Source organism: Sycon ciliatum, chromosome 2 (genome assembly GCF_964019385.1).
Source record: "Sycon ciliatum chromosome 2, ocSycCili1.1, whole genome shotgun sequence".
Taxonomy (NCBI): Eukaryota; Metazoa; Porifera; class Calcarea; order Leucosolenida; family Sycettidae; genus Sycon; species Sycon ciliatum.
The window spans coordinates 38,025,963-38,039,393 of record NC_088644.1 but is presented as its reverse complement, the minus strand read 5'-3'; the positions used below and the strand labels follow the sequence as shown (position 1 = coordinate 38,039,393).

The 13,431-nt window shown below is 47.9% G+C and overlaps 2 protein-coding genes across 2 annotated transcripts in view; both read right to left on the bottom strand.

The window, feature by feature from the left end:
* Nucleotides 1–7,576, bottom strand: part of LOC135809966 (dolichyl-diphosphooligosaccharide--protein glycosyltransferase subunit STT3B-like) — a 22,012-nt gene extending 14,436 nt beyond the window's left edge. Inside the window, exons 1-9 of the mRNA XM_065323417.1 lie at nucleotides 7,379–7,576; nucleotides 4,889–4,997; nucleotides 4,476–4,585; nucleotides 4,272–4,360; nucleotides 3,396–3,484; nucleotides 3,204–3,269; nucleotides 2,558–2,657; nucleotides 891–989; nucleotides 86–232 (exon numbers count right to left, since the gene is read on the bottom strand). Of these exons, the coding sequence (XP_065179489.1) occupies nucleotides 86–232; nucleotides 891–989; nucleotides 2,558–2,657; nucleotides 3,204–3,269; nucleotides 3,396–3,484; nucleotides 4,272–4,360; nucleotides 4,476–4,585; nucleotides 4,889–4,997; nucleotides 7,379–7,527 (958 nt within the window). The 5' untranslated portion in view covers nucleotides 7,528–7,576. The remainder of the gene's footprint in view (nucleotides 1–85; nucleotides 233–890; nucleotides 990–2,557; nucleotides 2,658–3,203; nucleotides 3,270–3,395; nucleotides 3,485–4,271; nucleotides 4,361–4,475; nucleotides 4,586–4,888; nucleotides 4,998–7,378) is intronic.
* Nucleotides 7,577–9,435: 1,859 nt separating this feature from the next.
* On the bottom strand, nucleotides 9,436–9,864 carry LOC135810570 (uncharacterized). Its single transcript, XM_065324063.1, has one exon. It carries the CDS (start codon nucleotides 9,862–9,864, stop codon nucleotides 9,436–9,438), a length of 429 nt encoding a protein of 142 aa, XP_065180135.1.
* Between the last annotated feature and the right edge of the window lie 3,567 nt (nucleotides 9,865–13,431).

Genomic DNA, 13,431 nt, shown 5'->3' with positions numbered 1-13,431 from the left:
TTGCCCTTGCTACACTTAGAACATGACAGCGATCATTTCACTGGCTGCTTCTGTAGATTCGAACATTTCTACACACCAAACTCACCAGCCCACATCAGGAAGACTGCAGCAAGAGCCACAACTCCGCCGGCGATAAACACGAGTCCAATGAACAGATCCTTGAATGCGTCCCAGGACATGTGATCACGTAAGAACATCAAGAACATGTAAGCGTGGAGCAGCAAGAAGGTACCTGACAAACAAACAAACAAAACAAAAAACAAGACATGGCACACGTGTATGGATGCATGCAAACACACGCACACATACATGTACATGTGTTATCAAGCAATTATGGTAAACACATGAGTGCATTCTGCAATCTGGCCACGGTGTAGTGTTATGTTCCTAAAGACCTCTTGGAGAGTTGCTGCTAACTGTTATACGAGAGATCGAAGACAAGAACACCCACATTACAAGATACAAGAATTGATGAATGAAAGTAGTACAATGTATTGACAACTGTTAGCCTGCACTGCAGCAGACAGTACAGTCCAGTTCCAGGACTACCATAGTGTAGAGGAGAGAGAATTTGATCATTCGTTCGCCTTTCTTTAGCTACAATCACAGGAGTGGTATGACTGCACTGTTGTGGACAGTGCGACTGATTGAAATCCGTTGGAATACCCGGGGGCGGCGCCCTGACTTGCTTAGTGCGGGCATACACTGTAACACTGGGAAAATAGACCAGCAGTGGTGGCCGCTTGATTCTGAACGGATGTCACTGTCCGCAACAGTAGGTGCGAGTGCTGTAGGTGCGAGCGCTGTAGGTGCGAGCGAGTGCACTACACGTATGTGCGAACGCTATAAAATCACAGCGAGTGCTGTAGGTGTGACGAATGCTAACTTACCGTGGGCAGCCACGTGCTCACTGCTTCTGATAGGCTGAAATCCAACAAATGGGATTTGCATGGACAACACCAGGCCCATGATGAAGAATGTTGTGTATGCTGCAACACCAACAGAAACACAAAGTCAGAGATTCAAAAGAAAATTTCAAATGTACAAAAGACGAACCGTGATTCATCGATAACTGGTGGAAAGAGAGTAGTGTTGCGACCAGAACGTGGAGGTAATAGCTTCTAGATCCAGGGCCATCACTATCCAAATAACTCTTCTGGCTTATTCATTGTCACCAGTATGTCTTTTAAACGATGTAAATTAAATTTGAACTCGGATGGTGAGCCAATTTAATTATGGTTAAATGTTTCAGTACTCCTTGTCAGTTTTGAGCCATTTTGTCGCATTCGCTGACTGTACTGTAAAAGCAGAAATTTTCGGTGGTGTTTTATTTTCGGTAACTTCGGTGCCGACAATTTTTACCGAAAATAAAACGCACCGAAATTTTCGGTACAACCGATACTGTATACATGTAGTACTAGTACACTTACCTGGAAAACGGGTTTTACCGAAAATTTCCCGCTACCGAACCGCCGATTTTGGCGAATACCGAAAATATTACACCACCGAAAATTTCTGCTTTTACAGTATATGATCTGGTTCCGTCAATGGACAGTTAGTCACAACTCGTAACATTTTGTCCTTCTTCTTTTTACCTTAAATTAAAATTAGGGGCCGTTTACATCAGAAAAATAAGCCCGGGCTTATTCGTCTTGGGCTTATTTTTCAACCGTTTACATGACGGTTGTACGAGGCAGAGAGTTCGGGTGGGTGACTGCGAGTTCTGTGTGTATTTTTCAAATCCCACATGATCGCAGTGGTAAATGTTCGTGGATGATGAAATTTGGATCAAGAAGTGCCTGCTCATGCTTCTACAGAAAAGAAGCCCTGGGGGGGGGGATAAGCTCGGAGGCCAAGGGTAGGGCTAGTTCAGCTCGGGTCGAGCTGAATAAGCCTGCCACACAAACGACTGCGTTACAGATCAAGGCAGGCTTATCGTACGTAGCCTTGGGTTGAATAAGCCCAGGCTTATTTTTCTCATGTAAACGGCCCCTGAGTCACTGGTGTCACTGGAAAGGACAGCAAAACAAACCCCAATCTCCCGCGACACCACTGCTTACAAGGGCTGAGTCGGGTAGCATTTTCTTCGGGTACTGTAGAGGCAGAAAATTTCGTCGGTCAATAATTTCGTCCAACTCCAAAGAAAAGGAGTTCGTCCGGTTGAAAATTTCGTCCATAGATCATAAGAGTGTATAGAAACGCTGGACAAATCGATATTCGTCCTACATTTAATTTAGTCCAAAAGCTCCTTGGACGAAAAAGACGAAATTAAATTCCAGACGAATATTTCTGCTTATACAGTATCAGGTTCGGGTAGTTTTCCACGGGTAGCAAGGGTACCCTGTCAGGTAATGTTTCCATGGTAATTCACAGTGCACCCCTTCCCTTGCACACTGGGTAGACATGCGGAGTATTATTTACATGAATTTGTACGCGTGCACTGTACATGATGTCATCAGCGACTTTGGGTTTTCGGGTACTATTCTGTACCCGTCTACCCGAGGTCCTCACGGGTAGCACGGGTACCCGACTACCCGTACACACCGCTACTGCTTACCCACGTAGAGGCGAGAATTGAAGCGTCCCATGAGCACCAGGGCAAAGACGTGCATGGGAATGAGGTTGATGATGAACACATAGCCACCCCAGGCAGAGACCTAGTGAACATACACATGCACGCACCACACACACACACACACACACACACACACACACGCACAAGCATGCACGCACGCACCCACGCACACACACACACACACACACACACACACACACACACACACACACACACACACACACACACACACACATATGCACATGCACGCACACACATGCAACAACACAATGGCCAAAAAGAGGAGCGACACAGAAGAATTCAGTCACAACGAGAACCAACAAGCCGTCCGTGCACCCAGATAATGGTCTGACACGTGTAGGACATTGTTTACCAAATGCACTGGATGACGGGGACGGTGTTTACAAAATGCACTGGATGACGGGGACGCTGTTTACAAAATGCACTGGATGACAGGGACGCTGTTTACAAAATGCACTGGATGACGGGACGTTGTTTACAAAATGCACTGGATGACGAGGACGTTGTTTACAAAATGCACTGGATGACGGGGACGTTGTTTACAAAATGCACTGGATGACGGGGACGTTGTTTACAAAATGCACTGGATGATGAACAGCACGCTTACCATATAGAAGTACGCCAGGGCAGCTAACGACGCCCAGAATACTGAGCCCGTCTTCATGCTGCGGATCTACAATAGGATATAGCAAAGAGCAAACTCAGTCGTGCCGGACCTGCCAATTTAGATGCCTCGCGCAGTTTTTCAGAACCATGCACACAACATAGCAAGCAGACAAATCATCAGACGGCCACCTACCCAGAGAAAGTAGGTGAGCATGAGCGCAAAGATGGCAATGCCTTCGTTGTCGTACGACCCAGCCACTGACCGGGATACATACCCAGGCACTGTGCACACCGACAAGAACAAACACAAACACAAACACACAAGGATCATCATCGCTACAGTCCATTTCAAAACTATAGACGCGTACCTAGGCAAAAACCGTTATGCAAGCATCTATACCACATAAAGCCTGTGATCACTTTGTGCATAATGTTTTTCAAAATTGGGCGTCTGTTATCCAATCGTTTAGAAACTATAATGAGAGTAATTGTGGAGCGGACCTGAGCAATATTCCGAAAACTATTCTCAAAAAGTTCCAGCCAAATTTGAAATATTTCAAAAACACTGCGCGTCTATAGTTTTGAAATGGACTGTAGCTATAGTACTTCGAGTATAAGCAGCACCAAAGACTCCGCTGCAGCTTTCTTCACAGTCAAAACATGGCTGCCAACACAAGCAAGAGTACATAACCCACAAGAGTGCGCAGCTCCGAAGGACTTACTCACGGTGCAATTCTGTACAGTGTCATATACGAAAACGCCAAGACTTGCAAAAGTCAGCGTGTGTGTGTGTGTGTGTGTGTGTGTGTGTGTGTGTGTGTGTGTGTGTGTGTGTGTGTGTGTGTGTGTGTGTGTGTGTGTGTGGTGTGTGTGTGCATGTGTGCGTGTGTGCATGTGCGTGTGTGTGTGTGTGTGTGTGTGTGTGCGCGCGCGCATGTACGTGTGTATGTATGTGCGCGCGCACATGAGCGTGCGTACTGCGTGCGTGTGTGACTGCTTGTCCATACAAAACGAGCATGGGTAACTGCACAGTGCACCAGTGTTCGCCTGCAGAGCAAAGATTACTCACCGATGGCCATGAAACAGGCAGCAAATAGACCAGCACCCTCATCCCACACTTCGCGAGTCAGCAAGAACGTACATATTGCCGTTAGACCGCTGTATGGAAGACAAGAGTGCAACAGACACAAGCACAGCATAATTTGAGTGTAAGAATGAGATGGGGCGACTGCCCCATACAGGTAAGTACAGTACAAATGTGGTGCGTAGTTACCTGAAGAACGGGGCAAGAAACACGCACACATCGCGAATGTGCACAGTGATGTTGAGCGCGTTGAGGATATAGTGAATGCTGCCAGACGTCACCATCAGACCGGGGTACACCTGGTACAGACAAGCAAGGACACAAGCAACAGTGCAACATTCCACTTCATCGCTTTACAGGCTGGCACAGACAAGCAAGGACACAAGCAACAGTGCAACATTCCACTTCATCGCTTTACAGGCTGGTACAGACAAGCAAGGACACAAGCAACAGTGCAACACATTCCACTTTATCACTTTCTGGCCAGTCTGCAAACAGCAGGACAAACACTCTAGCCAAAAGCAAGATGACTTTGAGACATGCTGTTCTGTATGAGATAGGAACGTCTTTGCCCAGTGGCGCGGCATGCAGCATAGACTTACCGTTCCACCCACGATACGACCCAGTGGGTACCATGCTGTGTCGTCGAACCAGTTGAGAAAGTGGTAGAAGTCATGCTCGACCAGCTCCCGCGTAGCACGGTAGTTGAACCTGAGCCGGAGGGAAGAACAACGGAAATATATCGCACAGTTGATAACCTTCACCGGAAGGATACAAAGTAAAAAAGATGCAGAGTGTGGTTATAGGCCCATTGCGCAATGACGTAGTAGCTAGTACCGCCTCCCTCTCTCTGTCTGTCTGTCTGTCTGTCTGTCTGTCTGTCTGTCTGTCTGTCTGTCTGTCTGTCTGTCTGTCTGTCTGTCTGTCTGTCTGTCTCTCTCTCTCTCTCTCTCTTCATAAATCATTGGTCAGGACCGCCGGAAGCAATTTTTAACTGGTCCGGTCATACCATACCCGCCGATGATCTGACCAACGTTCGAAAGTTCGAAAGAAAATTCGAGTCTGGGAATGAGTACAGAAACAAAGGTCGAAACTTCGAAAACTTGGACGCGAAGTTGCAGTGATTTGCGAAAGTAACTTTCTCTTTTCTCGGTACGCATTTGACTACAGGGAGTAGTAATCTTACAGCCCCCTGCTTGAGACAGAGCTGCACTATATGGTATGGTGCTAAAAGATTCAAATAACTTCGAGAAAAAGTCATTTCGGATTGCTAAACCTCACAAGGTTTCCTTTTTCGAAATAGATTTTCGCGAAATATCACCACCACCACCACCAAAAGTTCGAATTTTCGCGTTGCTAAACGTCCTTAATATAAGATTTGTTTCAAGTAATCCCCATTCCATAGTTACATAGATTCGCTGATGATGAATGTAACAAGAAAACAGTTCTGAACAAATCCTCCCTTTCCCTTTCGTTGTGTGCCTTGCAATCATCGTTTCACATTTTACCCATACATGTCGACATTTACGAAATGCTTACAGTGCAATTAGTCGGCCTTGTTGCTATAATATTACCGTTAAGTACCGCCAGAGCGCCCCACCATCTCATCCTGTCGTGGTCGTATTGCGGAGGTGGTCTGCTGTCTGTAGGTCATACGACATGAACCTTGTACACATATTGCACGTTTTGCAGTCAATTCGAACCTTCCAGCGGACACAAGCTCCACACAAAAACCTGCCACGTGTGACCTTAGTACACTAAGATTCTCACATCGTACAAGCTTCGTTGCACTCTGCCATACGATTTTCCTTCCTCTGGCTGTAAAATCAAGGTGGGGAGCTCTCGCGAGACGGGGCGCTTTGGCGGTACTTTACGGTAAAACTGCAGTCTCCGAAACGCTTGGTTAATAAAATAGAAAAGGTGACAAAACACATTGAGGCCTCCCAGTCTCTCCGGAGGCGCGGGTTCGAATCCCACCGCTGCCACCAATGAGACAGGTTATTGTCCAGAATCCAACTGACTACAAATCACTACTGAGGCCTAACTATATTCTGGCCAAGGCAGGGTTCTAGCCAGGTCAATATAGTAGGGGGGCGGTCATGGGAAAAAGTTACCCCATGACCCATTTTTTTCCATCGTCCAAAATTGTCTTGCCATTCAAAATGCAACATACAGGTGAACCCCGACTTCACCCCTCACAAATGTGCCTTTATGAACCCTCTAGTAGTGACTATCAACTGTATTTTCGTTGAATGGCGTGAAAAAACACAAAAATCGGAAAATGAGTAAGGGGCGGCACTTTTTCACAGGGGGGGGGGGGGGGGGGGCGCGCAAACGGAGTAGGGGGGGGGGGGGGGGGCGCTGCGCCCCCCTACCCCCCTTTGGCTAGAACCCTGCAAGGTGTGAGAGTAGCCAGCAATAGGCGCCAAGCGTTGCAGGCAGCACAAGCGCAGGTGTGACATGTGGTATGGTGTGCAAGTGCCACCTATGGACAATATCAACACCTAACAAGGCAGTGTGAAGATAGCACCAAATGGAAGGTGTGATCGTCACGGTCCAGCTCTCACAAGGCGCACGTGGCAACAACTAATAATTGATTGTTCTCCAGATGTTGGGTTGCGAGCCATTCATGTGCAAAGGCCTAATTGTATACTCAAATATTATTGGATTCACCGGACACGCGAGTTTCAAAGTCTGGAGATGTTGAGCAGTCGCTGCGGGGATGACGATTACACCATAGCTTAGTGGTAGAGCATCGGTGCACATAAACGAGGGTCCCCGGTTCGAGTCCTGGTGGGGACAGTCCCAGTTTTTCTTCAGACTTTTCCCATTTCAACTCCCTCAACCTTATGAATATCAAATATCGAACGTTTCATTTTTTTAAATATTGAAATAATAGATATGGCCACGAAAATATTATGGTGTCGACTTCTCACCCCATTCATTTCGCCGTGCGAGGAAGCAGGAATAGCTATATCACTGTACAATAAATGCAAGCCAGTAGTAGAAGTGCTCCGCGAAGTGCTAAGTGTGTGATCAATACTTTAGGTTATCGCATTTTCAAAATTGAACACAAATTTTTGAAGACTCACCATGGGTCAAATTCGTGGATTATGCTCTCGAAGCGAATTACTGAGAACAACCTGCTGGAGAATCCCAGAAACCAGGCGACGATCAGTACTAAAACCACTATTAGCCTCTTGGAGCCTTCGTTGAAGGACTGGGCATCCATTGCCATCATCTTGGACGCTTCATTGCTTGAACCTCACTCCCGAACGAAAAATACTTGCTGCTTCCTGGAGGGAAAGCCCCCTATTTTTAAAAGAACCATCAACACAACGTCATGTCACCGACCACTGCCTGTGCTGCACGAGCCGTGGTAGTACGAGTAGATCTATGAGTCGTTATGTCCTTCGTACATCTACGAGTACGAGTAACAGCAAGAGCAGGGAGTCGTAAAAGCCTTTTACGACTCCCTGGTGAAGAGTGTACAATATGTATCTATTATTGCACGATTAAAGAGGTCAATATATGAAATATAGAACGAGTAAAAGACCGAGGTCCCCCGAGGTCTTTTACGAGGTCTATATTTCATATATTGACCGATTATGAGGGCAATAATAGATTTATCACGACATAGCATACCTAAAACTGTTTTTGCTTTGCTATAGGAAGAAAGGAATACTATTGTAATAGTATAATAGTATGTACATATGCCGTTTACATTGGACATTACTTCTGTGTAAACCGAAGTTTTCAGTTGTCTCTTGTAGTATGTTCCCCAAGTTCTTTGACTGAGAATCTGAAAGTTTGGGTTCAAATCCCAGCATTTGGCTTCAGATTTTTCTTCTTTCAGTTCTGATTTTTTTCTAAGTTGAGGAAAAAGTTCTATTAAAGTCCTCGGGCTAAGTGGTCAATAATAAGTGGTCAATATAAGCGGTCAATATATGCTGATATTTGACCGCTTAGAGATCACAAGTTTCTGTGGGGGTCAATAATAAGAGAGTGATAAGTATTATTATTATTACCGAGTTTCAAATCAATAGTACTTACAGGATACCCTAAATGTGCCAATACAAGGTAACGGAAGCGAGAATGTAGAGGTGCTTACGGACTTACAGTGAGATTACAATCATTAAACCTGTATAAAAACCGACGTGAAGCCGAGGTTTTTATAATACTGGTGTATACAATCATGTACATTATGTACATGCTCAATCTGCGGACAGAACTGTTTCGTCCTTTGTGGACTCATCGGCGCAGCACAGAGTTCAGGCAGAGTGGCGTACACAAAGGCACACAATGAAAACCATGGCAAATTCCGTTGTCTCGGACTCAGAGTTTCATGGCTGAACCGATCATCAGACAGGGATAATGGTATAGGAGGCAGCGCTGGTATTATCTAAGTGGAGAGAGGTGTGATAATACATTAGCGGGAGGAGTAATCGTGTGAATGTACATGTACATGTACATGCATGCAGGGACAGGCAATTTTAGAGGCAGATGCAGTTGGTGCAGGTCTAGCACTAGTAAGCACGCGCTAAATCTCGCTCAGACACTAGCAGTAGCACCCTAACATGCATACGCCAAAAAACACTCACACCCACGCTCACACACATACTAACACAACACACACACACACACACACACACACAAACACACACACACACATATACACGCACACACACACACACACACACACACCTTGAACCTTGAACGCCCATTGCCGTAGCAATGATTAGCGATGGCTTCCTCACGCTGAGGCTCTAAAGTCTAAACTCGAAATCTGCCGTATGGCGCATGCCGCTTGAGGTCACCAGGACGACGGAACACTCTGTCACAGCGGTAGTTGGGGTACGGGATGTCTGGGGCTTCCTTCTCGACCCTCTGTCGACAACACTGAAACCAGGTGGATCTCTCCTGCGCTGTGTCATACCAGTCCGCTTCAGACAAACCGATGACAGCAAAGTCCGAGGACACAACATCCCGCCAGCGCTTCTTGAGACCATGTTGCGGGCGTTTGCAGGGCAGTTCGCCGAACAGCATCTGCGTGGGCAGCCGGGTCTCCTTCATCCGTGCAACATGACCAAGCCACCGCAAGCGGTGCTTCCTGATCACATCGGCCATGTCGACGTCCACCCCTGCCAGCTCACTCAGCGATGCTGACGACAATCTCTGAAAACACTGATAGTGAAAGGACAGTGTTGAGTCGGCGAATATGACCCGCTTTGATGGGCCATGTCTCCGCACCGTAGAGAAGAGCAGGAAGGACAATAGCACGATACACCAGCCGCTTGGTGTGGACCGAGAGATGTACGCACTGAAATATCGGATACCTGAGCACGCCGAACAGCCGGGACGCCTGCGCCAAACGAGCAGCGAGGTCCGCATCCACCGTTCCGTCAGCAGAGAGCACGCTGCCAAGGTACCGGAACCCGTCCACCATGTCAATCCTGCTATCACCACCGAGTTGAACGGGATCAACTGATGTTGGTTGACCCACCGCCATGCCCTTCGTCTTCCTAATTCTGACGGTCAGTCCCCATCGCTGTGCACACAAGATGAACTCGGACGTCATGCACTCAAATCTTCCTCTGGTGGTTGCATACAAGTTTTACAACGCTGCATCATCGGCGAACTGGGACTCAGTCACCCTCGTCGCGGATAACCGGGACTTCGCCGTGCGGTTCCCCACCAGCTTGCGACCGTTTCTGAACAGCAGGTCAACTCCAGTGTCTGGACAACGTGCGCGCCAGTCCGCAACCACAAAACTGAAATAAAGGTTGAAGAGGGTAGGTGCTAGGGTACATCCTTGACGCAGCCCATTAGTCACAGAGATGTTGTCGGAAAGCTTACCGTTGACTCGCACCTTCGCAATCATACCCTCATGAAGGGACCTGATGAGTCCCAACATAACCGGCGGAACACCCAGCCTATCCAGCACACTCCAGAGCGCTGTGCGGGGGATGGAGTCGTACGCCTTCTGAAGATCTACAAACAAGACGTAAAGAGAGGTATTGTGCTCAATAGTCTTCTCCACTAGTTGACGTGCACAGAAGATCATGTCCGTGCAACCTCGACCTCGCCGAAAACCGCACTGAGAATCCGGGAGAATTTCCTCAGCCATAACCTGCAAACGGTCCTGCATAACCCGGACAAACACCTTTCCAGCGACATCCAGTAAGCTGATGCCCCTCCAGTTATCACAGCAGCGAAGGTCACCTTTCTTGGGGACAGGGACCACCACCGCATTCCGCCAATCATCCACTACTGAACCCTTGGCCCAGATGTCGCCCAAGAGTTGGTGGAAAGCAGCAAGAAAGTCTGCTCCAGCGTGGACTAGCATATCCGGCAATATGCCCGATTCACCACCAGCTTTACCGAGGCTCAGCTTCTTGAGAGCATGGCTAATTTATTGGTGCGTGGGCGGGTTATCTAACTCATGGCGGGTAGGACGGCGTTCCAGGGACTCCAGCGAACTGTCGGAAAACTGACTTGTGATGTTGAGGACACCATCAAAATGCCGCTACCAGCGGTCACAAGTTGCAGCAGGGTCGGTCGAAGGTTACCATTCTCGTCCATCACAGACAAGGGACGTGCTGGGTTACGGCCAACATTCACTTCCTGTACACACACACCCAACTGCACACACACACCAACACACATGCACAGACACATACACACCCACTCACAACATCCTAACTTACACACGGGCGCACGCACATACAGACACCCACAACACCCTAACTCGCACACGCAGAAACACACGCGCAAGCAATTCTTCGAGCAAAATATCGAAAACTCCTGAAAAAGAAAAATTAGTGGCCAGCAGAAACTTGCGCCGGTGAGGGCATTTGGATACCAGCTCACTTCTGAAGTTCTGTGCGTCCTCGTATACAGATTTCTGAGTCAGCATCGTTGAACACTTCCTTATTGCGTGAGATGCGTTGCAGCCTCTTGTTGATACCAGAGAGTAGTACAATACCGGTATTGTACTACTCCCTGGTTGATACCGATGCCGGTGGGTATTTGTCTCAGCACCTGCGGTGGGCGACAGGACCGCACATCGAGCGACAGGGGCGTACTGTTTGGTTTCCTGTACGGCTGGAATGTTCCGGTGGCGAGATTCATGGTCACATCCAAGTACAGTAGTCGACGACTTTCTTGTTGGTTTCGATTGTTATTCTAGGGCCGTGCGCTTGGAATATCTGTATGAGTCGTTTGCGCGTGCGGTCAGATCATGATCTGTAGCGTCCTTCATTATCGCTAGTCCGTCGTCACGGTAAAGACCCACGCAGTGGTCGCCCAGGAGTGGACAGAGTTTGCTGAGAATGAAAGCCCCAACAAGCTTGCAGGCTTCTGCGCTGTCGTATCACCCCAATGTGACGTTGAATGACCCGTCCTTCTCCTTCTTCATCCACGCTTTGCCGCCGTCGAACAACAGCGACTTTCGTGCGTGTAGTATTGTCTCAATCACAATGTCCTTCTTGGATATTGGAAGGTGCGTCCCGGCATACGACAGAGCATCCAGCAGAAGGTCCTTCGTTATGCTGGGGTAAACCTCGACGATCTCGAACATGACGAAGGTGTACCGCGGCTTGTCTTCAATGCCCTCGAACCAATCAATGACCGCTGGCGTGTTCTGCCACAGATTCTTACGCACGCTGCTCCGCATAGGGCCGATAACACCATCCAGTATGGCTTTGCTTACGACGCCTATTTCGGACTTGGCGAGGTTAGCCTGCATGGCAGCTTGTCATGGAAGTCGGCTTTATGATCTTTTAATGTGATGAACGCTTCAATGCCCTTGAACCACTCGATGACCCTTGCAGCTTGCTTGTTCTGCCACAGATTCTTACATACATGTACATGTACATGTACGCTGCTCCGCATAGGGCCCATAAAAACCTCCAGTATGGCTTTGGTTACGTTCATCAAGAAACACTTCCCTGACACGATGCTGCAAAACTCCACTCGCGACCGCCTGTCGTGCCATGCAACTGCCGGGTCAAGGATGGAAGATCAAGGATAGAGCACCTTCCTACTGTAATATCAGCAAGAAATGTGGCCTATGCCTCACCGAAAACCTCCACATCCTGAAAGCTCCAAAGGCTACCTCCCTAAACAAGAGAAGTGAGCTGGTATCCAAATGCCCTCACCAGCACAGGTTTCTGCTGGCCACCCCAGTAACATAGACAGCAATGAGCGGCGTACCTTTTATGGTATGGTTCAGCCATGAAGCTCTGAGTCGCGGCGGAATTTGCCAAAGTTTTCATTGTGTGCCTTTATATATCGGTATACCCGAGGTCCCTTTGTTATATTTACATGTACATGATTGTATACCTCTCCATATTCACCGCGTGTGGCCCTCCTAATGGCTTGTTTCTCGCCGACAAATGCTGCTAATTTCCCTTAGTGACTTGCAGTGAAACCTAGTACCTGTCTAAGACGACCGCTCAAGGGACCTTCAAAACGTGGTCTCTGTTACCAGGTGGTCAAGGCGACCACTCGGATAAGGCGACCACCTGTCCTAGAAGACCACTGAAATCAGGACCAAAGGATGCTATTTCCAGTCAAATGACACTGGATAAGGAGATCACCTGGTAACAGAGACCACGTTTTTGAGCGGTCGTCTTAGAGTCAGTTACTGAGTTAGACAGGTTTCAATGTAGGTCCACCACTAAGTAAGTAGGCCTGTACTGCGTACTGTGTTTCAGCGGCATGACGTAATGTTGGAATTTCGCCGTGCATGCAGTCACACTCACAGTGGGCCTACACTAGTAATAGTAATACTACTACTAGTACTACTACTAATAGCATGCTAGCTGCCAGACCCCAGTTGCACACTCTTGCAGAGTCTGGGGGACTTGGCCCAAGTAGTTGGGGGTTATGGACTCTTGCTCGTACATGTAGTACTAGTAGATCTACGTGTTACTTTACTTTTGTCTTTAGTTCAAGTGTTGCTTACTAAAAATACAGTCTCAGTGTTTGACCATTGCGGCATTGGCATTGTTGACTGCAGTCTTGCAGTGTAGATACACCACCCAGGGGCGTAGCACCCGCTACGACTGGTACGACCATGGCCGTACCACTTTTCGAAAAGTGTGGTCCGTCCGGAACGTGCAAAACCGTAATAAAAAAATCA

What these genes read in the sequence shown, in the direction of transcription:
- LOC135810570 (XM_065324063.1), bottom strand. Translation starts at nt 9,864, where the DNA reads ATGACGTCCGAGTTCATCTTGTGTGCACAGCGATGGGGACTGACCGTC.